Source organism: Lissotriton vulgaris, unplaced genomic scaffold, assembly GCF_964263255.1.
Source record: "Lissotriton vulgaris unplaced genomic scaffold, aLisVul1.2 SCAFFOLD_750, whole genome shotgun sequence".
In the NCBI taxonomy this organism is placed as follows: domain Eukaryota; kingdom Metazoa; phylum Chordata; class Amphibia; order Caudata; family Salamandridae; genus Lissotriton; species Lissotriton vulgaris.
Genome location: NW_028245030.1, coordinates 560,367 through 588,222, shown reverse-complemented (window position 1 = coordinate 588,222; position 27,856 = coordinate 560,367). Strand labels below are relative to the sequence as shown.

The 27,856-nt window shown below is 45.0% G+C and overlaps 1 protein-coding gene across 2 annotated transcripts in view; it reads left to right on the top strand.

Annotated features, from left to right (window-relative positions):
* Positions 1-27,856, top strand: part of MCMBP (minichromosome maintenance complex binding protein) — a 208,545-nt gene that overhangs the window by 21,645 nt on the left and 159,044 nt on the right. For both annotated transcript variants that reach the window (XM_086948988.1, XM_086948987.1), the window contains exon 2: positions 27,770-27,855. In XM_086948988.1, the coding sequence (XP_086805114.1) occupies positions 27,770-27,855 (86 nt within the window). The remainder of the gene's footprint in view (positions 1-27,769; position 27,856) is intronic.

Here is a 27,856-nt window from a genome sequence, read left to right as displayed (position 1 = left end):
TGTCGCACGGGGCTCTCGTTCAGATCCAAGATGGTCGTAGCTGAAATCATAGCTTGCGGTAATACTTGAGATGTAACCGGGCCCGGTTCCACGCACTCCATAACCAATAAGCCCGTCATCATTTTGTGAGTCAGGGCATCCACATGGGAATGAAATGCCCCGATGGCTGCCAATATAGTCTTTAGCGACGGCTCACTCAACGTCCGGTCCATTTTTCCACGCTCAGCAACGATCATGTTCACTTCCCCCGGGGAGCTGGCTTCAAGGGGAACGACAGGAGCGGAACGGACAACGTCAGAGGGGACTGGTCAGTTTCTGCGGCAACAATATGTATCTCGCTTCGAGAGCGAAGACCCCAACCCACCGAACACCGGCCGGGCCACTCCGGGTCCGTGGGTCAGGGACCTCCACTGTCGTGCCTCGTCACTCCTCCCTCAATGTTGGTCAGGCAAGATGAGCTCCGTCGAGATCGGGCAGAGAAAAAACCTCCACCTCGGTGGACCGGACCCTGACTGCCACTCACGGCCGATGTTGTTCAACTTCGACACGGCCAGATCAAAACTCTTGCCCCGGCTCTCCTGCTGCGTTAAGCCTCAAACTTCAACTCGACGCACCTCCGTCACCCAGGCGAATTAAGTTTTCGGAATTGCACCATCGGAGTGAGCATCGGTTCATCTACACGGAGGTCGGGCGTAAAATCAGGATTATCGACAGGATCTTCTGGCAGGATAAGGAGGTCGGCGGAGCCGGGGGCCTAAGCGGCCATCTTGGTTGCTAGCGTAGCTCATCCCCCTCGGTGTCCCCAATATTAACACTCATTCATTCCTTTATTCAAACAATCCACCAATAGCTCGGTGTAGTGCTTGACCACAGATCGGGAAGGCTCCATTATGGAGGGGGAAGTGGGACTGGGAACAGGCGCTGTGCGTGTACTGGAACCTTTCTGTACTAGCAGAACTCGCTCTGCTTGGGGATGTGCCCATCGTCAGCCTTGAACTAAATCGACACCCCCCTCATCATATTTCCCAACTGAGAGTTCCTACATTAAATCTCCTGATAAATGTCCACACATGTTTTGCTTCTGTATATATTCCCCTCTATTCTCCCAGCTCTATTGTTTTCCCTAATATATCCTCGTCTACCCGTCTTCCCTCTACGGGCACTCTATAGTGTCCTTCCTCTTACACAGTCGCAGGTAGCCCCCCTCTTACATTTTCATCGATGTTTCATTTCAAGTCTTATATTTACTTAATAAATTGTATTTCCCATTCGCCGAATTAAAATTCAAACCTAGTCTTTGCTCCGTTCGATATCCTTGTTCGTATTTTTTTCTTTGCTGTAAAGTGATTCTAGGAACCTATGCTGTTCTCTTCTTGTTAGTTAGCACTTTAGGCAGACACCCCCAGGATATAGCGGCATAGTATTCCTCTTTGAAATAAGCATGTTTAAAGATTCTGCAGCTCTAGGGAAGCACAGCTCCAATCTACTAACCTTGTGGGAGGGGGCATATTTCTCCCTGGGATTTTCTAGCGCCCATGAGTGCACCCATGCCGGGGCACCACTTTCACCGCTCCCTGGGTGCAGCCACACAGACCCACATTGCTCCCTGGGTACAGAGGTACAGCCTCCTCTTGTGTTGCGTGCACTGACTCTCTTTTATGGATAGTGCTGACAGGGCAGACCTCTTGCTATAATCATCCTTCAGAACCAGGTTCCCCAGCTCTGACCATGGTGTCACATCCTCTCCCCCACTACACAGCATACCGTCCACTGAGAGAAACTCTCACTTCCTCAACTATAACCCAATTGTGCCCGCTATAAACACATGGATGCGGGTCAATTTAAATTACGCACTAGACAAGCAATACGCTGCCTAAAAAAAAAAGTAACATCATCCTGGAAAAAGCAAATACTCATAGGGAATACACAATTAAGTAAAGCATGTGAAATGTAAGCAGGAAAAACATGGTTACTTTAACGCTGTTACACTCACTATTCAGAAATCAGTGAGTGATTTTGCCTGAAAAGTTTAGCAATACAGGGCCCCGAATGGACCCTTTTCAATGTCCATTGCTTATATCCTTACAGAATGTAAGCAGTATGGTTAAAAGACCAATTCCCTGAACACCGAGACACATACACATTTTGTTTCCAACCCACGTGTTGCACTGCCTCCAGCATTGGTGCACTTGTTCCCCGCCAGGGGGAAAACCACGCTATTCAAAGAAAGACCAGTAAAAAAAGGAGAGCTTCACTGGCAAACTCTGTAGAGTGGTGCAAATGTGTTTGGGTATGAATAAAATCAATCTGCCCACTTTGCTATCACTCTGTTTGGCTTTATTTAGTTATTTTTTCATATTTTGAACTATTTATTCCCACAGCTCCACTTTGGGTCACAGCTTTCATTGGGCCGGTACTGTCCAGTACGAAGAACCCGGCACATGTATATGTATATATGTATATGAGATAATGTGAGCGAGATGGAGCGAGAGAGTGTTAATATATGTATGTACCGGCACTTCTATTTATCCATTTCAAGCACTTCTTCGGAATTTTAAAATGTCACAAAAAGACTTCCATTACAATGTTTTTCTTTTTGGGGTCCATTTCACAAGGGAACAAATCGAACGAAGAAAAGAGTGGGAGAACCGTTTCTGAAGTCTGGGTTTTCAGTGAGAGAGAAGCTGCTAGACAAAGAGGGGGAAATAAAGTGAGGAAGAAAGAAACTGGGGAGGGCAGTTGAAGCGGCAGAGCAGACACAGTGTATTATGTGCACAAGAAGGAAAAGATAGTTCTTTTCCTTCTCTGCGCGCCCCTCCCGTCCCCGTGCTGGAATCCTAATTTTTAGGTCTCTTGGCGAACGCAGCGCATGCGCTGTTTTGCTTGCGAGACTATTGCTGCTGCTTTCTGTCCCGAAGGGAGATAGGAGGTGGCATGCGCGGACAGGAGATGTGCACTCCGTTTGCGTGCACATCTCCTGTCCGCACGTGCCAACTCCCCTGTCCCCTCAGCAGAGAAACCGGCGGCACAGCGCGCGCATCGCATGCTTTTTAGATTTATTTTACAATACTTGCTATCTTGCTGTTCTTTTTAATGTCCTTAAATTCTGGCAACACATTCTCTATTGAAAGGGAAACAAAGAGCTAAGTGCCCTTTTTGTGAGTGAAGGTAACTAAAGAGGTGGGTGTTGGGTGTAAGTTGATTGCTATTGTACTGCACAATACACTCTCGCATAAATGTCCCTCCCGATGGTCTGTAAGACCACTTCACGTGCTCCCGACCGTGTCACACCCCCACTCGTGATTGACACCGATCCCTGCATGTGTAGTTAAAAACTGGTTGAATCTGTTGCTGACGAACGAACTAAAAAAGTGACCTCGAACCATGCTGCCATACATTTTTCACCCCATTACTACAGACCAAGAAAATACAATTTTGGCTTTTAACAAGGCACTGGAGAAACTCCACGTCTAGTAAACTAGGACCTCTAGGCAAGGAATAGACTCTGGTAATCATGCACATTTTACAATCTCTTGGTATGTATTCTGCAGCACATTGTTTGCACGTTGCATCCATGCATACATCTCGTGCAGGAGTGACACACAGTGAGTCTAATGCACCCAGTGTATGCATTAGTAACTAACAAACACTGTTGCATACTATGCGCAGGAGCCATAAAGAATTGTGTGCTTCATACAGAACATGCATTACCAGCATTGGCAGACTCGTAGCCATGGCTTAAATGTGCTACAGCATGCAGATATAGGCGCACAGAAATGCTGTGCTGTTTGCACCCGTTTTTACCAATGATCGTTACTTTCAATAGTTTCGTCTTTTTGCCTTTCTCACAACTACTCCGCCCAACAGGGGGCTGTCATTAGGACAATGGTGTAGTAATTTGCCGTCATCACCTGACGCAGCGTGTGTGACGTCACTTCGGCTGTCCCTGGCATTGTGGCGAATCAACCAACGCCCATACACAGCAGCATTGGCACCCTTGGCTGTTCTTGCTCCTCAAATCAATGCACCGATAAATATAGCTCCCAGCAAACTTAACTGGCACAGGTGCTGTTCATTCATGTCTCATGCGAGCATGCATCTGCGGCTTAGTCTAGGGACTCTGCTTTTTCTGTCCATCCAAGAATGTCAATCCAAGAACGTTACGTCACTCTAGGAAGCCTAAACACGAACGTGACATCACTCCAAGAACCTGCTGCGCGGCGTGACGTGTGTATAGGCCTGGTTAGGTATTGGCGCACACACTATTCTCCCGCCACCGGGGGTCTGATTTTTTTTTTTTTTGGGTCATCACAGAGTAGAAGATATACTCGAATACCTGGAATCTCTCGCAGTTGGCATTCAACTTGTGAACTCTGTCTATCTTCTCCCTTGCTGAGAGGTCACTTCTGGGACAGTCACAGGCTGATGTCTCTCAGCCTTCTCCACTGGCGGAAGTCTCTAGTAGACGGTCACAATGTGTACTCTGTTAGTCCTGTCTGTCGCTGTGGGATCTCTTATGGGAAAGTCACAGGGTGGATGTCTTTCAGCCTTCTCCAGTGGCGGGAGTCTCTCCAAGCAGACAGTCACAGTGTGGCCTCCGTCTGTCTTCTCTCTTGCTGAGGGGTCTCTTCTGGGACAGGCAGCATGTCTCAGTACGCACTGGGAAGAGCCTCTTATTCAAACACAGGATGTCTCCCCTGTCAGCAGCCTTTTGCGGGCCGTTAATGATTGCCACCCAGTCACCCCTACCTCGGTTCTCCCACCCAGTAACCTTTGAAAGTTCAAGCACCAGGCATTTAGGGGTTCAAGAACAAGGTTTGCTCATTTGGCACACACTGCCTTTTTTAGATGGAAGAGATGAAACAAGCATTTGCAATGCAATAGGTCTCGCATTTTCGAAACTTTAACCTATTGGCATTGTAAATGACAATGCCTTTTTATTAATGCAGGTTTTCTAAACATAAATAGAAGGCATTGTCATTTACAATGCCAATAGCTCAATATCTCGAGATTGCGAGACCTATTGCATTGCAAATGCTTTTATGACATTCTTTCCAGTCGAGCCTGCAAGCTGGAGAGAAGAGAAGCGATACTTTCCTTTTCTCGCTCCACTTTCATAACTATTGTAAATAATCAAGGGAGCAGGCAGCAAATACGGCTGTACAGCGCTGTTCACGGGGTGACGTATGGGCGCACAGCCAATAAAATGGCATCATTTTTTCATGCCTACCGGGAGAGTTTTTTTTCGCGGGCAGTTTGGTAAATATCGCGCCCCGTCGAGCTTGCCAGCTGATTTTGCTATTTTTTTTTCCGTCAATGGCGAAATGCTGGAGGGTCGGCTATTAATATTTACTCTTAAACACTGTCAAGAAGGGTCACAAAGAACTACTGGGTGTTTATGGACACCACTGAGCCGGCATATCAGTTGCACCGGTACGCCATGGGAGCGACAGGCTATCCTGCAGCGCTCTATTGGAAGATCAGTGAGAAACAGCTCCCAACAAATAAACAGGCCGTTGTGTGAGAGTGGCGAGAGGCGACCCAATTGTTGGAATGCGATAACAAGCATTTGCAATGCATAGGTCTCGATTTGCGAGAGTTTGAGCTATTGGCATTGTAAATGACAATGCCTTTTATTTATGTGTTTAGAAAACCTGCAAGTGCTGCGTAAACCTGTACTTTGTACTTATAGTGGTTATTTATGAGAAGCAAGGCTGGCAGTAACTTCATCTCTTATACTGCTTTGCTTCTTGTAAGCAAGGACTATAAGTACAAAGTGCGGGTTCATGCACCGCTTGCAGGTTTTGTAAACACATAAATAAAAGGCATGATCATTTACAATGCCAAAAGCTCAAACTCTCGCAGATGCGAGACCTATTGCATTGCCAATGTTTGTTGTATTGTAGATACCCCTGAGGAAGAGCAGTTTGCCAGAAATGCATTGGGTTTATATTAACAAAGCTGATTCCTGGGGAATGGTGAATCGCCAGTTGCTGGGGGGAAAAGCCTGGGTTGGCATCAGTTGAACTTGCTGATGAAAATAGTCTGTAAAATAATGAATTGTATGGAAAAATTGTTGAAACTGGATTGATACTTTGATTACATTCATTAACATTATACACTAGGCTATGCATCCTGGTTTGGGGACCTGATGAGGCTCCAACTTTCAACAGTGACCCCCTGTATGTTAGGAGGGGCCGCTGTGGAAAACGTCACCATGCTGACCGGGGCCTGAGCCTGTGGACATGAGTTCTGGTGATCCCGTATGTAGGAGGAGGTCACCCGGAGCAGCAGAAGTGATGATGCTGTGGGAGCACGTTCACCCAGAAGCAGGACTTTGGACATGATTTTCCTAGACACCCCCGAAGACCCAGGAAAACTCAAGTCCCCGGAGGAGCACAACTGTGATTGAAAGATCCTGCACCTAACTAGTGCAGCCGCTTAGTCTGCATGCAGCCAACTTACCTGCTGAATTGGGCTGCGAGCGACAGCGTATGGGTTTTACTCCTAACGCTTCCCTCCTGCCAGTGTGAGTAAGGCTTGTTTTGGGCCCGTCTGTCTTGGGGGAACTTGCTGCTAGTTGAAGTGCGATAGCGATGGAACACTATTAACTTTGAGCTAGAGTTGTAGTGGATTCTTGAGACTGACTACTAGTGGGCATATCCTGATTGTTACCAGTAGTGAATGGGGAACAACCATGATTGCTTACATGAGTTTTGAGTAGGACAGGGAAAATCCAGAGAGATACTAAAGCTCTGACCTCAACGAAGGACTGTGTAATTATTTTTGAAGGTCCTATTCTTCCTTGGTATGGGTAGCTGTACAAAAGTACCCCTTTTTTGACATGGCCATTCCAATTTATTTGCCTGGTATTCGATGTGATTTTGACTGGAAGTGCACCGGGTTCCTGCTAAACAGGCCCCCAGTGCCAGATTTCTTTCCCAAAACTGTGCAATTGTACCCAATTGGAAATACCTTTGGCCCTCCCTCTAAGTTACTAATAAGTGGTACTACTGGTAGCTAGGGCAATGAGGCCAAAGAGGGTCCTTAGGGGCTGCTGCACAAATTGTGCCACACCAAACAAATACAGACTGCCACTGCAGGCTGTGTTTTGGTGCAGACAAAAGTGAAACCACGACATGGCACACTTCCCTCTGTGCTATGCCCACATACACTGCATGCAGTATAGGTATGTAAGCCCTACTAGCAGGCCTTACAGCTCTAGGGCAGGGTGCACTATACTACGTGTGAGGGCATAGCTGCGTGAGCAGATATCCCTTTGTGCTTGTAAGCCCTATTTCTGCCCTTACAAGGGGACAAGGAAGCCATTTTGAGTACATGTGCTGGGCACTAGCATAAATGAGTCCCCCCAGCTACATGATGGCTTCACTGAAAATAGGGAGGTTTGGTATCAAACCTCTCGTATTAATGAACCCACATGCCAGTGTTTGGATTTATTAATACAATGACACAGAGGGCACCTTAGAGGTGCATCTGAAAACCTACCAGCCACTGGCGTACAGACTAGTTTACGCCAGCCTGCCACCAGAGACAAGTTTCTGACCTTCAAGGGTGAGGGCCTCTCCTATCCGGCCCGAAACAAAGCGAACTCTGGTAGAGGGTGTTCATACTTCTTACCATTGGATAACCTGCTGATTAGCATCCTAAGGAAGGGAGTGCTTCAAAGAAGCCACCACCTTTGATATGCAAGTCTGGCTTCCCTCACAGAGGAAACTGACCATCTTCGTCCAGAGCCCTTTGGCAACTGGACAGACTGGAAAATGAGCTAGTCCGGTAGGCATGCCCACCCCCAGGCTAGTACCACCCCTAAGATGGGGTGCCTGAAGTGGACACAACTTTTCAGATTTGCCCATCTTGATGGCAATCATAGGAATTTTGGGACCGGGCTTATGCCCACTTCCCACAGGAAGTGGTCGTATAGGGGGCGTAGTGACACCAAGAGTAGGTAGCCCATTGGATACTACCCTGAACTCTCCTAAATTCAGTATTTAGGGGAGCCCCTTGCACTAGAAAATCAAATCCTTCCGATCTAAACGAAGATGATGGACATGAAACGTCACAAAGTGCATGAACAGAAGATCCAGCAACTGACTTGACGCCAACGCTGCCCGCTGACTTCGACAGTTTCACCAAAAGACATCTTGTCCTGCAGCTACTGTGTCCAAAAGCCTGGGAGACCCTCTAGTACTTAACCCAGGAACCAAGAAGTCCTGTGGGATAGCAGACCTTATCCCCTGCATTCTGCAGGTACCAAAGACTGTGCTGTGAGCCACCTAGCCTGAGCTGAAGTGGGCCAACTCCGCCAACGTGGTCCCCAGACCCTCAAGACTTGAAGCCCACCTTGGGTCTCCCCATTCTGGCCTTCCTGACAACGCCTGCAGCCTCTGTTTACAGGCCCCCTCTACTGTGACTGCTGATGAAAACCAGACGCCTAAGGACACCCCTGGCCCATGGAGAAGAGGACCAAAGGTGTCCCCACGTTCATGAGTATCGTGAGGCCTAAGCCCCGTTGGTTCAGCCCGACTAGCCTTCCATTCAAAACCTGCAGCCTCTTTATATAAAGATCGATCCCTATTGACTTCCATTGGGCTCCTGACACTGTTTTGCACCCCTGCACATGGCCACCCTAGTGCAGCTGACTTGGACCTTGCATCCACTCGTCTTAAATCCGGAGATTGGTCTCTTAAGTCTGTACTGTACCTGAATGCTGTACTTTTTTCCTCCCATAGGATAACATTGCAGCTTCTAAAAATTGTTGACTTTTCAAACTCAAAAGTATTTCTCATCAAAAACGTACGAACCTGATTGTATTGATTCTGGTGCCTAGAAAAAGATATATATAATGTTATAAATTGGTGTGGCTCTCTGAGTCGTGTGCATAATTTAATGACTATTGCGTGTGTTAGCAGATGTCTTACACTCCTCCCTAATATACCCAAGGCTGCTTGACCACACTACCACCTCCTCCCCTCCCCCAAAAGAGCATTTTGGTATTGCTAGTGCAAGCCCTTCCACTCGTAGGAGAACCCACTCTTGGCATGATATCTCTTATTTTGGTATATCATATAAAAAGGCCGCTTCCTACAATAGTGGTAAAAATAAAATACTTCTCTTTCTTTTTCATACACCCGAGGGAGTTTAGACAGCTCGACAACGCTTACCACTGAGAGCCAAGTGCAGACGGAGTTCTTGGCCCAGTTGCTCAGGATCCATAGTAGGCAGAGCCCTGGAAAATTAAGAGTAAAAGGCCTCATCCCCCATGGTTGGGCCCAATAGCTCCTACTGTCTTTTTTTTTTTAAAGCTGGGACACCATCACATGGATAAGAAGAAGCTGCCCAGGTTTTTGGCAGCTATCAATAAGCTGTATTCCTGCAACTATAGTACGTGACGCTGAGGTTTACCTGTAAGAAACAATACCTGAAGGAAATGTGAAAGCAATAATTTTCAAGGAAGTATTTAAACAAGAGGGTTTTTCAGAGGTTCTATAGTTAAAATGGTTATTTACCCCATTATATACTGTGTCATTGGGAAATTCATGTTTGTTTTGTGGCCAGCTGTATAATCCTTGTGATTAAGGTGGGCCAACTTAAAGTGAGAGAATTATGCGGGTTCCAACCCCCTTGTACTCTGGAAGGAGATGGCCTAGAATATATAAACCTGCATATGTTATCCCATTCTAGTGGTATTGCCATCAGGATCACTCCAGCTTTTGAGTTGGTAGCAAAATGAGAATACTTATAACGGCTAGACCCAGAGAGGAGTAAAACATCTAGAGCCTCACTGGGGTTTTCCTTTGCAGGCTGTATCCCCACCATTGTTTCCTGTTTGTTGTTGTTCTACAGAGGGGACTTGAGCTACCCTCGTGCCCTCAGTCTGACCTTCTCAGGCTCAGAAGACTTTGTGCAGGGTGAGGCCTTTACGAACAGTGACAGACCAGCACACTTTGCAGCAGTGTTCGTAATCCAGTGGACTTGACGAATGCCTTTGGTGCACTTTGATTCGGAATGCAGATAGTGGCAGGCTTCATTGATGTTTGAGGGTCAAGCTTCCCCTATCTTCAGTGAAAGCAATGAAAAAGTCTAATGGCAGTAAAGAAATAATCAAAATCATATAATCAAGCAAAAGCACATTTAGCATGTCTGAAGACACAGGAGGAGTAAAATGGCTGGGAGCGCTACAGATAAGGTGTTAACTCACTTTAATCCAGTCTATGCCAAAATGTCTGCCAATTTGTTCTTTTTTTCACACATTATTTTATTTTTTAAGTAAATAACACCACAAAACATTACAAATGTACCCACCTAGTGCTTCTTTAAAGAACAAGACATAGTAGCATGTAAAGCATAGAGAGGGAGGGGAGGAGGAAAGTTTCAATAAGAAAAACAGAGGGGAAGGGAGGCCACTCTATTCTTGAGAATTCTATTTTGTTGTTCATCTTTCCCTAACCACTGTGGGCGATGAGTGCAATGAAGGTGCATAGGTACTCCATGATTTGGCTCATCAATAGGGACATCAATCACTTTGAAAGTTAAAGAAACTATGAAACGTGAAATTGTCTGGAAGAAACCTTTTCGCTATAGTATTGGCATCTACCTAAATGCATGGGTACATTTCAACCTGCTCCCAAGACTTGAATATTGAAACAAGAGTATTACAAATGGCACCATTTAGACAATTGAATGAAGTCCTATTTTACATTCACAAATGTATTCCATCGCTTGGGGTGGGTAGCCAATGTGCTCTTCACAGCTGTTGTGCTTAACAGGTAGCACAGATGTAACATTCTTTGTGGGCTAAAGTGGGAAAGTGAAAAGCAAGCCCTTGTGTGTTGGCAGCCTTGATCATTCCTCCTGCTTGTTTGCCTGTCCGACTTAAAGCTATAAGCGAGGCAAGTTGTGTGAAGGCATCTGAGGAGCAGCTGATATGCCATCCTTTGATCACCATAGTTTATCCTGTTGGAAGAAGCACCCTTTTTGTTTTCCACATGGGTCAACATTTTTGGAGCTTGCTACTTCAGCCCAGACAAGTCCTGAAATATGAGCATGAGTGGCTCAGTTGAGATGAACACTGTTGGCACTGGTGTATTCCCATGTTGAGATCCTAACTATGTATTTTGTTTCTGGTGCCAGTCTAATATAAGCGTGTGCACAGAGGCCTAGGACCTCCCCAAACCTTGAGAGTTCCTGGACTTGTCCTTTCACGTGGAAGCTCCAAGCCTGCCCTCATAGTGGACTACTGTCTTTCTCCCCTGTATGTCTCATACAGCAGTACACTTTATTTTAGGGATTGCTAATTTGACAGGACACTTTTACCCTTTTCACCAAGTGTGGCCTACAGTTCTCACTTTGGTAAACTTCTGGTGTTATGTGCATGCCCGTACCTTACATAGGCATCCTGTATGTATGTTGAGTGTGTGTCTGTTGCACACATGCAGTGGCTCTTGCGTGAGCCTAGATACTGAGAGCAGTGGGGTCTATTTTGGATGTCCCTGCTTGGCATAGCACAAGATGGTGAAGGAGGACAGTTTCCCCAGGCAGTGGTAGTGTATTGCCTGCGTTCCTGTGGCTGAAGGGTGGCTACTCCAACACTGAAGTGAGGAGGATGGAGATGAAGCTACCCTAAGAAATTCCATAAGGATGTTTGTTAGCAAGGAGCTTCAGATGAGTTCTTCCTGAGCGCTGCCATTTGTCTTATGGTAGGGGTGACTGATGGGAATGCAGTTTCTGTTGTTTTGGTTGAGTAAGTTTCTATGTCAGGCAAGCCCTTTTGTGAAGTCCCTGATTACTGATCTAGAGAGGCTGATGAAAACCAGGTGCATAAACATCACAGTTGACTGTGCTTGTGTTGTGGGTGCTCTTCGGGACCAATTCCTTGTGCTACCTGCTGTGAGAAGCGGCGTTCTACACAAAATCTGCCTGGAGAGCAGCCCGAGAACACCGCTTGAAAAAAGAACCTTACCAAACTGAAAAATTGCATTTCAAAGTGGTGGAGCCCAAACCCCACCATTTTGTACTAAGTTCAAGTCCTGCAATACAAAGGAAGGAATTGCTTCACAAAGAACTTCAATGACTTCTGTGTGACCAGAGCTCGTATTTACTTGACTCCTCATCTCTCAGAGACTGGATGTTATCACCTGAAATGTGTGCTGTCTGCTGGAGGAATAGAGGATCTCTATGAATGTATAAAAGCCCGCCTGTCTACAGAGAGAGCAAAGGCATCTGCCTGGCCTTATAGGAAGAGAAACTGTACAGTCGGAGAGTCCCAGCCTCTTCCTGGGGCTGTAGGTCTTCCTTAGGAAGCGGACTGCCTTAGACCACGCTAGGATTTACCTGTGATGCACAGGCTTCCCCTAGTTTCTCAAACATAATTCCCTGCAGGAGCTGCTTTAAAAAGCTGCCTGTTTGTCTGGGTCACCCTTCCTAAATAGGGAGGCGTGTGCTGAGCAAAAGAATAACTAACGCGCGGACCAAGAAACGCAAGACAGATAGAAAAATACTCTTAGCAGCAGGAAAGTGAGAAACGCACAGTTCCCCTGTTTACATTTAGCAGCAGAATGCGAGATTTTTAAAGTGCAGGTAAGAGCAATTTAAAAGTCAATAACAGAGTAGTCTCCACAGTAGAAATACATAAAACCCAATTCCCTTGTTCCCCGTGCCCACGTAGGAGCAAAATACAAAGTTTTTTAAAAGGGAGAATGCTTTAAAAAACAAGTGCGAGCATTTGACAAATAGCGTTATGCTGGTAGTCTTTGATGATCTAGGACTATGTTTAATAGTTACCTTTTGCCTGCCTGAAGCCTCTGGAGGGTTCTTTGCGTTTGTTCATCCACTTCTGCCAGCTAATAATTAGCATTTGAATGTTGGGAATTGGTATGAAATGCCTCTCAGAAGCAAACAATATGCTGACCTAAATGGGCAGACGTGACAACTTTGAACCTGATAGAATATGCTGGGTAGGGCTGTGAGTATCCTTTTTAGGTCTCGCCTAGCATTGCTATGCACATGCTCAGCTCACTCGGCAAGAGTTATTGTTAATGAGGACTTTTACAAAAGGGCTTGAAGCCCCGCCCCTCATTTCCATTGGGTAGCGTCAGCATTTATGGTAAACTCTGGCTTCCCATTGAAAAGGAGGGTTTTTCGTTTCCTCCCTTTGGCTTTTTGGTCCGGCCCACCCAGACTGGCTCGCCTGCTTCACGGATGTTGTGAAGACTTTTCTTATCTGCTTGTTTATTTAAGATTCACAACCGCTTTGAAGCACACAAGCCAGTGCTCCGGGCTTCCTGCAACCACACTGCCTTCAAGCCTGGAGCATGCACCAGTCGGCTCTGTGCAGCAGGCAGGCACAGAGCTCAGAGACGCAAGGGGTCACAGGGAGGACCAGCTCAGATCCAAATAGAACGCTGAATCCAGGTTGTTGCATCGCGCTTTCACTATAAAGTGAAAGCACGATGCAAAAATAAACCGTGGCTGACTGGTTCACCCAGCCTCCCTTCCCCCCCCCTGCCCTCGCTTGCTGCAACGGGGGAGATTTGCTAATTTTTAAAATGACTTTCTCCTGATGCACTCGGTACATGCTTTCCTGCAAGCGACCCGCTTCCATACGAACGATGGCGGGGGTGGGCGCAATTTAAACAATGGTGGCAGCAGTTTTTTCTTTTTTCACAGCAGGGGCCACCTTTATAAAGCACCGCGGGCACATTAGCAACGATGGCGGGTGCAGGTTTATTTTCCCACAGCCGGCGCCTGTTTTTATACAGCGCTGCAGGTATGTATTATTTTCATTTTAAACAAACGGCAGCTGCAGTGCTTCTATAAAAGTGGGCGCCAGCTGTGACGAAAAAACAAACTAAGGCCTTCATTGTTTGTTTGTGCTTGTGCCTCTTTCTTTTTTTTCCTTCTATTCGAAAGTCCTGTTTTATTGTGCTCCGGGCGATGATGGTTTCTCCTGGAGTCTTTGCGTGTGTATTGGGGCCATGAAAACATATTTCGAATTTAAAAGGGTGCAGATGCACAGGCAGGCCGTCCCCTCTGGCCAAGTGAGTGCCTCCTCTTTCAACGACTTGTAGTGTAAAGGGGAAAACATTTACTTTGATGCACCTCAAACCTGTCGGAGTGATACACTTGGCACCGCTTGCAGCCTTTTGTATTTTTGTTCCTTTGTTGCAATTTACAGAATCCAGAACCCCTGCCCCTACGACCCCTCCCTGTGCACAGCTATTACTGAAGGAAGAAGCAGAAAAAGTGTTCCTTGCCTTTGATGCGGCCGGAGGACAGACGAGGTGGCATGTTACTGTAATGAACACGGACAAGAAATGTACGGGAGTGCTTTTAAACACGAAATGTGCTCTCTTGCGATCTGCACTGGAGGCAGACTGAGTAGCTGGGACACGTGTGTGTGTGTGTGTGTGCGCACGCAAGCGTGTGTGTGGTGTCCTAGAGACGCGTTGCCTACGCACGTGCTTATGTGTTTAGAGACACGGGTACTTATTGTATATATGTGGGGATGTGCGGTGTGCGTGTATTTGTGTGGGGGTAGAGATGTGTGTGCGCGCACGTATGTGTAGAGCGGAATGTATTTTATATCAATGTGTGTGGCGTGTAAAGACAGAGGTGTAAGTGTGTGTGAATTGCTGAGGCAAATCTGCACACATTCCTGAAGCCAGTCATACCTTTGACTAGAGTAAGAAGCACGTGACCTGCTGCACCTTGCACATGGCTGAACGGGGCCTCCTTGGATGTTCATTCTCACAGGTAAGGGAGGTGATGGGGGGCTTCTTGTCTCCACTGCATATTTGCGAACAAAGTAAGAAACATTCCATCCATCCAAGCTCAGTCATCCATCCATTTACATACCCCACCTTTTCCATCCTTCCATCATTCATCCAAACATGTGAATTTATCCAGATATTCATATACCGTCCATCTGCCTATGCAACTCACACAGCTCATCCACCCATTGACTCATTCAACCATTTATGCAAACCTATAAAAATGCTCACCACCTCTACAGTCTATCTACTCATTCAACAAATCCGACCCTGTCCACCAATCCGTTCATCCCCAATCCACAAAACCCATGCATTCATCAGTCTACTCACCCACCCTTCCATCTGTGCATCCAACCCACCCGACCTATCCGCTCAGACCTGCCTCCAATACCGGCCATTCTTCCATCTGTCCACTCCCGAGCCCACACAATTCACCCATCCATGATTCACCCATTAATTCAAACCCAAGATACCTACTCACTTTAACAGTCCATCTACTCATTCAACCAATCCAACCTAATACACAAATGCATTAACTCAACAGGTTGCGCCCCTGCCTTCTGTGCATCCAACCCACCTGACCCATCCTCTCCTCTTGCATCCAAACCCAGTCGTTCATCCATCTAGCCACCCCCGCCATTCATGCACCCAAATCCATGGAACTACGTATCCACTTTTACAGTCCATCTAGCCCTCTAACAAATCCGACCCAGCCTAAACAGTCACCCTTTCACCAATCCACCCACCCTTTGCATTCATCAGTCTACTCCCCCACCATTTCAATAATCTATGCATCCAACCCACTTGTATCCAATCCCATGCATTCATCCATCCATCTTCTCCCCAATCCATCCATCAAAGTTAACCCATCTTTCTGCTCTTCCGCAAGGCCATCAGTCCATCATCAGTATATACCCACCCGCCTGTCTTTTCTCCACCAACCTGCCCGACGCACCCATGCTCCTCCCTGATGCCTGCTTCAGACATTGAGATCCCGCACAGCTCTATCACCACTCACCCTTCACAATACAGAGGGCTGACTTCCACGGCCCAGATGGAGGATTCAATGGGGGTCCCAGGGCTGGCAGGGCCCCACCCCCTCCGCCCGCTGCAGCGCCAACACTTCTCACCATTGGCTTTAATTTAATTCCATTTCTCAGTGAAAAGACATCTGAATTGGTTTTACCCTGTGCACATGCATTATTAGTACTATCCCCCCTACTTCTTGGCCGATTTATCTGTGTTTGCGCCACGAAGCTGGTCTTTAGTTTCATAGGGAATGCACATTAAACCAGACTTTTAAGAGCCGTTCTGAGATCTCTTAATTAACAAGAACAGTTTGTAAGGTCTTTCTATTTAGCCACACGCTCTGCATTGGGCTATTTTACTCAAAATGGCTTATAGTAGCGGTGTCATTACAATATGTTTTTCTATTTGTGGTATATGCATATCTTTACTGAATACCGGGCAACTCTTAGCTACCAAAAAACAAGATAGTGAAGAAAAAAAAATAAAACAAAGTTTTTCTTCTCTCCCCGTTTTTGAATAACCATTTCGAACAGAATTTTGCACCTTAAATTTTTTGTTTCTGATGCGTGTCTTTATTGCCTGCCTGGAAACTGCCATCCCTTCACTTGTCTTGTGCATGTTTCACCATCTACATCTCCCGCCAATACGGATTTCTGAAAAAAATAAACACACACCAGGTTTAGCACATATTTTTTATGGTAACCGCGTTTATGCAAGTTCATCTACGTAAGGGAGGACTACCGATTGTATGTCAAATTATTTTTTATTTATAATTTTTCAAAACGACCCTTCCCTCACCAAATCCTAACACTTTAATATCCACTATTTTGGGAACTTAAAACTTGATCGGAGTTGATTGATGCAATGTTAATGTGAGCAGTGATAATGGTACCTAATTATATATTCAGCTGACCTGTTTGTTGTGCTATAAAAATGCGATAAAGTTTTCAATAAAAATATTACTTTCTTTACCCAAAAGATGAACACTGAGTAAATTATTCTGTATGTTGCTTGATTGTTGAGCCCTGAGCGTGTGCATTCAACACTGCTTCCTATAGAAGCCTTTGACTGCTCACCCTAGCTACTCGGACAAACAAATGCTAAAATGGTATTCCTAGCCCAATTTGCAGAGCTGTAGTAGGACAGGCCCCAGATCACGATTGGCACACCATCTCAACCACCATATAGGGGTCCAGTAGCCTCTTAATGCCCTGTAACCCTTTCCCCCATATAGGGTCAAGCACCCACACATATGGTGATGTAGAGGAAACCATTTGGAAGTAGATTCTGCACACCTATAGAACCTCATCGTGCAGGACTTTGTATGCTGCACACTTGATAACTGCAGGCTCTTTAGGATGCTGCAATGCATCCAGACATATTTTCAATATAATACCCATTTTTGAAACGTGTGCTTAATGATGTGAGAAATCCTCTTTGAAGTCAGTTGCCCAAACCCATAGGTAACCCCCAATAGCATACTTGGAATCTGTGTAAGATAATGGTTTTCTTTGAGGTAAGTATACAGGCTCTAGTGAACGCAACACATTTTGCTAAAACACACCTGGGGGAGGGGTTAACCTATTTCCACCACCTGTCTAGAGCGCAAACAACATATCTGCAACCAACTTTCGTTCATCATTCCTGTGGTAAATAAAATTACCTGGTACTTAATTTCTATGCAGTAAAGTTCAATAAAATAGCTTAATCAAAATAAGAGACACAGAGTCCGTGGCATCTGAGTTTTAAGGGGTTTTATTCCATAAAATGGAATTGTATGGTCCGGACCAGGATATCATGTTCCTTTCACCACTGGGGTTCAGGAAGGGACAGAGCAATGCTTTATTAACAAGGTACAATATTTATAGTTCATTCATGCAGAAGGCGTAACAGCTGAGAGAAGCGAGATAGGAAACATGTGCGTAGCAATACGTAATCAGAAGGCGTGCACTAGGGCGTACACGGAGGTGGGTGCCAGACAACGTCACATGAAATGTCATAAGTGGGTGGATACATAATGAAATCTTGCAGTGTCAGCAGGAATCTGTAGCAAGGATGCGTGCGCAGCAGCATGACGCGTGACTGACGTAAACAGGAGGGTGCAGGGGACTTGACATTTAGCCTTAGAGGGGAGAGACAGAAGTCTGGTGGGTCAGATCAACTTGTTCCTAAATCATATCTGGTATCTTGTGTTTGGAGTACATGTTGCTGGAAACTAAAGGCTATCGGGACAGAGGTTACTTGTCACTAAGGCTAGGAGATGCATATATTTCTTTAAGTAACTGGAGTTTTCTATGGAAATTGGTACAGTAATACACTTGCATGGAGACGGAAAGACTGGACTGTATCTATTGCAGGCAGGATATGTTTATCCTACTCGTTAGCTAGGAATGTGGATTCACGGAGCAGAACTGATAACATAAAGGCAAAATACCATCTTGGCAGGCAGGCCGGACTGAGCCAGGCCCCGCGCTGCTTGGCAGGAAGGAAGGCAGAGTTCAGAGATGCAGGTGGGGGCTGCCGTTTTCAGAGGCAGAAAACAGAAATGAGCTTGATGGCAGAAATCAGGAAAAGGCTCGATGGCAGGCCTTCGCCAGAGCCATGAAAACATGAAAGTGCACCATGTAAAGACGGTGGCACGGCATACTTAGGAACTGAATTAGTGATCCATTCATGGCGGATCTGAAAGAGGACATGTTAACGTTGGACGCAAATGTATTTGCGTCTTCATAGCTGGCACAGGAGGGAAGTTACATGCACTTTAACTCGTACATGGAGACGTTGGGGTACGTAGTAGGGGACACAATTGAGCATAAAAATTTATATTACCTCATTCCCTCCTTGTCCCCTACGGACCCTTCATGATATATCAATCTTCATTAATCCATCTATTTGTTCGTGTAACATCATTTGTTCTTCTTTCTTTAACCGGGAACTAGAACGTGAACTTGGACTAGAACGTGGAATACAGGATGTGGCGCACAATCCGCAAATCGATGGCCCACATTGTAAACATAGGCAACTACTGAATACTATGAGCAATATGATACCTAGAAATGACGGTACTTTCCATCCCCATGCAGAGATTACATTCCAGAACCAACCGGACCATGTCCAAGAGCCTGGATTCTGATGTATCAGATGAGCTATTTCGTGAAGCCTAGTGATGGCTTTGTAAACCGATGGTGCGTTGTCTGGAATGAAAACGCAACAGCTCGAGTGGATGACGGTACAAGCCCCGCCCCTATCGGCCAGGATGACGTCAAGGACAAGACGATTTTGAAGAACTACGAGTCTCATAGCAGACTGTTCCTCTGTTACGTTACCTAGGGCAGAGGTAGTTTCATTCACTACAGCTTCAAGAGTTCTGGTCAATCTACGTATCAGTTTACTAATCGAGACAGTACCTAAGTAAGGAAAGAAACCTTTATTGAAATCTGTATATTGTTCCCATGCCGTTTCAGTATAATCGGGAGTTCTCTCTTGGGTCCAGTATATACTAGGTGGGAGTTCCTATGATAATCAGGTGGGGCTAGAAAAACAGGTGGCAGAAGGAATGCAATGTAACAGGTGCCATCCCAATCTAGAGGTAAGCGTATATATGCAGTATGACCACAAATGAAGTAGGAATGACGTGAAGCTTTAAAGGTAGACTATGACCCAGGTGTACTGAACCATTCTTTCTGACACATAATTCACCCTTAACTGGTAATACTGACATAAAGGGCAGGACTGATTCGGCTTCGGACTGAACATTCAGAATCATGAGGTTAAGTGTAAAGTTACCTAATCCTTATACTTCGTTTTCTAGATCGGTCCCTGTCCTTTTGGGAAGACCCGCCTTGTCAGGGAAACATACTTTGTGCAGAACAGTGTTCAGATTTCCCCATACCCAATTGCCTTGGTAAACTACGGAATCAGAATCTAAGGAATTTATTAAACTAAACCATGTACCACAGGAACCATTGTGTGTGGACGGGTACGGAAAGAGGGGCAGAACTCCCTTGTAATTCAGGTAGGGAGGGAGTCGGCCACATATCCAGCAGTTTGTAGCATTATTAGTCTGATGGGAATGATGAAGCATACTAATGAAAATGTTGTTGCGCAGCGCAAGTCTGTATGAGAGTTCATGTGGAGGTAACTCGCTAAAAGTGTGTTCAGCAGAAACATTGTAAGCAGATTGTTCACGCTTGAAAATAGGGTAATATATAGGGAGAAGTACACTTGCAACTATTATCAGAAGACTTAGGAAAAACATTATTAACAATGTCACTATACAGTGACTACGCAGTGATTTGCAGTATGTACGTTTCTTGAACTCTTTCTTTCTATCTCTCTCTCTATTGGGGTCTAACGGGTACATGTCAGAATCAGGTTTAACCGATTCACCTAGGGGAGGACTTAAACAATTAAACTGTCTGACTTGCTAGACCGTAATTTGTATTAATTTTACTGATGCAGAGTTTTTTTAGAAAAGGGGGTTTTGAGTCACTGGTTTCAAGGCAGTCTTTTGGGTGTTATCAAAGATTCGGGCAAAGAGAAAGTTCCAAATTGTCCATAGAATTTCCTTTTCGTCCTTCGAGCCGGATAGCAGTCCTCGTGGTGTGTAGCACAGGCTTCGGCGTCCTCCAATGCGGCTTAAGGGGGCTTGATCGGTCCAAAGTTCCGCTCATAGATAACATCTCCAGGGACTATGGCAGGCTCCTGGACTTGGGTGTTGTCAGGGAGGGCGGAGGCAACCTGTGAATGAAGAGAGAGTAGTGCAGATATCAAGGAAGCTAGGTAATCTGTCAGCATGTTATTGTCAACATCAGATATTCTATTTTAGGCATAGGCGTACCCCTAATTTCGTTTTAAGTGTCTGATTATGGCTTTCTACAAGGCTTGCTGTAGTATAATCTGGGACTGGGTACGCTTCTGTCCATCTGGTTAGTGCACACACTACTAAAACATACTTATAACCTTTACATCTGTCCATTTGGATATAATCCATCTGGAGGACTTCAAAATGATGGTCAGGAGGATGAAATCCACCTTGCTCTACGGGAATGCCTTTACCTGGGTTGAACTGACAACAGATCAGGCAAGTACGCACTTTCTGTTTTGCTGCTGCTCGTAAATGTTTATTGAACCAAAGGTTTTGAATACTGTCTAACATGCCTTTTTCTCCTAAATGTGCAGGAATATGTGCTGTGGTAATAATAACTTGAACCATAGAGTCGGGGAGAAACCATGTGGCTTTTCCCTTCGTCATCCATCCCTATTCTGTCTGGATCCCTCCTAGTTCAGTCCATTTCTTTATTTCGTCTGGTGTAGTATGTGTCTGTATGTCAATTACATCTAGGGCGGGATCCTTAACTGTCATGCAATGAGTTGGCGTCGGGACTATTGTCTTTGTCTTGTCAGGTGTGTGAGTCTGTGCTGTAAGCTTGGCTGTTCGGTCTGCCAGGTCGTTGCCCTGGGAAATGTTGTCAGTGACTTTAATATGTGCTTTACACTTCATAATGGCTATTGCTGTAGGCAAATGTATTGCTTCTAACAGAGCTAAAATACAGGCTTGGGTCAGAGCAATGAGCTCTGCTGCTTGGGCTGACAGGGTGTCAATATGATGTGTTTCTATGACATCAGTTTCTGTTGTTACTGCATATGCAGCCACTAACTCTCCTGTACTTGTTCTCATACATGAACCATCCACATAAAGTGTCAGGTCTGGATCTGGTAATGCGGTGTCTGTCAAGTCTTGTCTGGGTTTCGTCGTGACGGTAATGACTTCGACACAATCATGTGCCAAAGGGTCTATCATATTTAATGGCAAAAGTGTAGCTGGATTTAATGTGTTACAGCGTCTGATTTCTATGTGTGGCTGAAATAATGTCAATTCATAACCTGTCAGTCGTGCTATAGTCAAGTGCTGAGTCTGAGTTCTGTTTAAAAGAACCTCTACAGAATGTGGAACTTGTACTGTCTGAGGGTGTCCTAACACTATGGAATCACTCTGTCTGATTGCTAAAGCTGTAGCTGCCACTGATTTTAAACACGCAGGCAAGGCCTGTGCTACTGGATCCAATGTACTTGAAAAATAGGCACACGGTTTGTGTGACCCTGCTTGGTCTTGAGTGAGGACTGATAATGCAGTTCCCTCACGTTCTGTGACAAAAAGTGTAAAAGGTTTGCTGTAACATGGTGTCGCTAAAACTGGTCCTTGACATAAAGCTTTCCTTAATTCGTCAAAAGCCTGTGTATGTTCCTGAGTCCAAGGGAGGACAGTCGATGACGCTGCCTCCTGTGTTGTCAACTGTAAAAGTGGCTTGGCTAGAAATGCATACTGACGGATCCATTGTCTGCAGTAAGAAGTGAGGCCTATAAAAGCTTGTACCTCCTTCTGTGTTCTGGGCTGTGACAGGCTAGTAATGAGCTGTATGATTCTTGTGTTAGCTGTCTACCGTGTTAGCTGTATACCCTCCTTGGAAAGCAAGTGTTGTACACCACTTGCTTTACACAGAAAGTGCAAGACTGTCAGAGATGCAATGTCACAGTCTGGTTCTGATCCTGCTGTAATTAGAATGACGTTTATGTTGGTAGGCATGTAAACACCGTCTAGCTGTCTGTAGTGTCTGACTGTAAATGCTAGGGATCACCGTCATAAATCCAGCAAAAATAATTATGTTAACATAAATAAATAAAAATGACTTCTCAATTCAAAAGCACTATTTTATATTGGGGAACCTCTTTCCAAAACCTCTGCAACATTACAATAAATCCTTCTCTAGATCTTGGGTAATGTATTTGAATAAACCCAAACTAAACTTGTCATAGACAGAAGGCTGGAGCCTCGATACTCCTTTGAGAAACAGCCCCTCCCTCTAGAATTATGTTCGCGCTCAGAGCTTGAATCTGATCCAAGCATTATCAAGTAGAAGCCGAGCTTCATTGCGATCTAAAATTGAATGACTGCCAAATGTTGATCTCATGGCAGGAGCAAAGCTTCCTGCCAATCCTGTTTACACTACTGAGGGAAAATCTATTCATTTGCAAGCATGCTCTTATCTGAAGTCAATGAAGCTTTTAGTACTGACTGTGAGGGAGAGCAACTTGACCCCTCCCTTATATAAACATAGAGAAAGAATGCTGCCTGGCTCAGCTGGAGAACAGCCAATAATTGTCCGCGGAAAAGAATTGGAGGATGGCCAAGACAGGCACTGCTTGCTTCAAGAGGGAGTAGCCCTCCCTTTATATAAACATCATTTACTGGGAACGAGGCCAAAGGCCTCGGACGGACTGTCTCAAGGTTAAAAACACATTCCTTGTACGTCATAACATATCTCTTCCCAGGCCAGAGCTTTTCTAACTTTAACTGAAGCAAACCTTTAAAACGTTAATTAATAAAGACATATATTTTTCTGTAACTGAGTGACATGCTAGCATTTTAAAAATAATTCTGTACTGCTACTAGCTGCAAGGGAAACAAAACATTCATGGCATGGAAACACACCATATTTTACTCTCTTTTTTTTTTTTTTTGAAAATAACATGTCGAACTCCTTAATTCTGCATTGCATAACCAATATTTTCATAAGTAAGTGTGCAAACTTATCTATTCTACCTATTAAGAGGGCCAGGATTCATACTTTTTCAAAAGGCCATGTTTTCTAATTTTAGTGGGGACTGTTCTCTGCACACATCAATTGAAGCAGCCTGTCAAAGTACATAGGTCAGTCTTAAAACTAAATGCAAATTAAACTAATGTAGGGGAGACATTGGGAAAAAAATATTCTGTAGAAACATTCCTATTTAAAAAACACACTGTTCATTTACACTAATAAAAACGCATTCTATGAAGGGTCTGATTTATATTTTCTTGTCAACCCTAAAAAAACATCTAAGCACCCTCTGTGCAAAACCCTTATCTCAATTCGACTGGTCTATTTACAACTTTACCGTCTTCTGAGCTAAACACATTAAATCAAGTATTCCAAGACAAAACCCTTCACAAAAACACTCCTTTACCCTCCATGCAACATTTTACCATTCAATCTGCAAACTGAATACGCCCATTGGATAACATGGCAAATCGCACCCCCGCACAAAACATGCTTTTTCCACCACTTCCACAGCTCGGATCCTTTTCAAACTTTGCATCACAGTAGTTCAAGCTATTCCCTAAATCCTCACCAAAAAACAACCAAATCCCTCCACTGGAACAGGTACGAATTTCCGCTCAAAAACACGCCCCCCCCCCCCCGCAAACACCAAAAAACGCTATAATTCCTTAACACCTTGTCAAAACAAATACTGCCTTCTCAATCCAAGAAATTAACCCTTATTCAAAACATTTTCTCCAAGCACTTGAAAGAGATCCAGCTCTCTCCTGACTAACGCAATGATAACATGCTCTGTACAAGCCATATCCACATGGCGCTATTCACAAGCCATATTTACAAGAAAGTCAACAAGTCCAAAAATGACATGCTCTTCACAAGGCATATTTACAAGGCGAAATGCACAAGGAACACAACAAGTCTAAATGAGAATATGCTCCTCACAAGCCATATTACAAGGAGCTATTTACAAGAAACTACACAAATCTTCCTAGTCTTAGTGAAATCACGAGCATTAAGCCCTTTCCTGGTTCTGGATCATATATACAGTGGGGAATTGCTACATCTTCCATTACCTGCTGAAGCTGTTGGAGCTGGTCTGCTGATGGGGGCGGAGGGATTCTTAACGCCATAATTCTATGGCGTCTTTCTGTGACTGTCGGGCTTTCTTTTTCAATAATGCTTCCTCTACTCTCATGATGCACTCGGCATCCCATGTTCCTAAAACAGGCCATCTATATTTCTCTTCTAAGTCCTTGGTGTAGTCCACCCACAAGTCTAAGTACAGTATGGCATCTAAGCCATGTTTGTGGTACATAAAGTGCCCTGGAGTGTCCCTAGGTGGAACAGGCACTGCTTCTTCTAGAATCCCTTTTCTAGTTCCTATCTGTCTTAATTTACTGAACAGTGGCATCGTAATATTTTTGACTAGACTTTTACTTGAATTTTGAACACAATTATTACATAAAAGAACACAGTAACATATATCAAACAGTCTCTCATACCACGACATTAATCACAAAAATCCTATACATATATTGACTATACTTGATTTCTATAACGAAAATACTCACTAAAATACTTCTTGATATACTGCTAAACAGTACAGATACACCGCCAAACAGTGCAGATACACTGCTAAAACAGTGCAGACTGGAATTCTTGATGCACTGCTAAACAGTACAGATACACTGCTAAACAGTGCAGACTGGATCTGTGTACCCAAACCCATCTTTACCGGATGCATAGTAACACACCCGTCTAGATACTCCCTCAGCAACGGTACTCACCGGGAAGCACAGAAAACGGAAGGCCTCAGAAACTGGACTGGACTGGACTGAACCCTGGACTGGACTGGACTCGCGACGTAGATACTTCGGAACTTCGGAACTGGTGGGCCTCAAGACACCTCGGACCTTGCACTCTCGGCTGGACTCGGGTTGGGATCCTCCGCACTCCTCACCGCCTCGTCTGGGTGTCGATCGCAGTCTCAGTCACCTCCGTTGGCCTGAGGGAGGTACAGGAAATCCTGCAGATGCGCATGAGTGTCCGTCCGGCTGTGGCAGGGGACTAGGCCTGCAACGCACCGCCGGCGAGTAAGGTGGGGGAGGGTCCCATCTGGGGTGCCAATTTATGTGGTAAATAAAATTACCTGGTACTTAATTTCTATGCAGTAAAGTTCAATAAAATAGCTTAATCAAAATAAGAGACACAGAGTCCGTGGCATCTGAGTTTTAAGGGGTTTTATTCCATAAAATGGAATTGTATGGTCCGGACCAGGATATCATGTTCCTTTCACCACTGGGGTTCAGGAAGGGACAGAGCAATGCTTTATTAACAAGGTACAATATTTATAGTTCATTCATGCAGAAGGCGTAACAGCTGAGAGAAGCGAGATAGGAAACATGTGCGTAGCAATACGTAATCAGAAGGCGTGCACTAGGGCGTACACGGAGGTGGGTGCCAGACAACGTCACATGAAATGTCATAAGTGGGTGGATACATAATGAAATCTTGCAGTGTCAGCAGGAATCTGTAGCAAGGATGCGTGCGCAGCAGCATGACGTGTGACTGACGTAAACAGGAGGGTGCAGGGGACTTGACATTTAGCCTTAGAGGGGAGAGACAGAAGTCTGGTGGGTCAGATCAACTTGTTCCTAAATCATATCTGGTATCTTGTGTTTGGAGTACATGTTGCTGGAAACTAAAGGCTATCGGGACAGAGGTTACTTGTCACTAAGGCTAGGAGATGCATATATTTCTTTAAGTAACTGGAGTTTTCTATGGAAATTGGTACAGTAATACACTTGCATGGAGACGGAAAGACTGGACTGTATCTATTGCAGGCAGGATATGTTTATCCTACTCGTTAGCTAGGAATGTGGATTCACGGAGCAGAACTGATAACATAAAGGCAAAATACCATCTTGGCAGGCAGGCCGGACTGAGCCAGGCCCCGCGCTGCTTGGCAGGAAGGAAGGCAGAGTTCAGAGATGCAGGTGGGGGCTGCCGTTTTCAGAGGCAGAAAACAGAAATGAGCTTGATGGCAGAAATCAGGAAAAGGCTCGATGGCAGGCCTTCGCCAGAGCCATGAAAACATGAAAGTGCACCATGTAAAGACGGTGGCACGGCATACTTAGGAACTGAATTAGTGATCCATTCATGGCGGATCTGAAAGAGGACATGTTAACGTTGGACGCAAATGTATTTGCGTCTTCATAGCTGGCACAGGAGGGAAGTTACATGCACTTTAACTCGTACATGGAGACGTTGGGGTACGTAGTAGGGGACACAATTGAGCATAAAAATTTATATTACCTCATTCCTGCTGCAGGACCCATCTTCATCAATAACCAGTTCTCAATTTGTCAGGGGGTATCGTTGAAGTGAATGCGTTGATTAGGGAGATTAGCATTAGTAGTCAACCAAACATGAGGCAGGTCCTTGGAACAATGACCCCATGACCAATACAGATACATTTGAGGCAGACAACATGCTTTTATGCTTGGCTGCCTGAATATGGAAACATGTGGAAAGTAAGTGTGTGCACCTAATGTGGAACAGCCAAGAGGAGAGCCCCTCCCCAAGCACCATATTTTCAGACACTTAAGCCAAGTATGCAGCTTGAGCCAATGCACGCAAACACAAAAATATAGTGTGACTAAGTGTACTCTTGAGGAAATTCTGTCCAAGTTAGTTGTTTGCAGTGGTGGAATAGAGTATTGGGGTGTTAGTCTTAGGCTGCCCTAATAAGAGGTTAAGGCAGGGCATCGCAGATTAAGTTGCATTTGGTGTCTATTAGAGCAAATTTCCCAACTGCCTACAAAACAAACCCTAGCAAACCAAGCCCAGCCCTCCCCTTTGTAATTCCCCATTTCCTATCCCTTTGCCCCCCCCCCCCCCGTCTCCGTAATGGTAACCCTGCATAAACAGGGCCATGACGTTAGTCGCACTTTTTTTTTCTCTTCTCTGATTAGCTTTGCTCTGATTAGTCTACAATAGGGGTTTTCTTTGCCAACTCATGTAAATGAGGTGATATTTCCGGATTTTAAAGAATGGTCCTTGAACAAAGACATTCGGATAGGTGGTTTCAGTATAATTTTGAGCAATACAATGTTGGTCAAATGTCTTTCAACCATTCCCAGTAGTAGGCTGTGTGTTTGAAAAGCTCCTCACCTTCATGTTTCCATGTTATCCTTACTGAAAGAGGTTGGTCTAGCCCTCCTTTCTCTGGTGCTACTTCTTTAATGACTTTTATCATTAGCGGAGGTTTAAAACTTGTTACAGTTTGCAGTGAGTAAATTAAGCACCTAAATTCATGTTGGTATATTTCTCATTCATTTATCTTTGTAGCTCAGAATGGGCCAAATCTGGACTGGCAGGCAAAGGTGACGGAATACTTCAACGAGAAGTTAAAGGAGAATGACGCAATCAACTGGG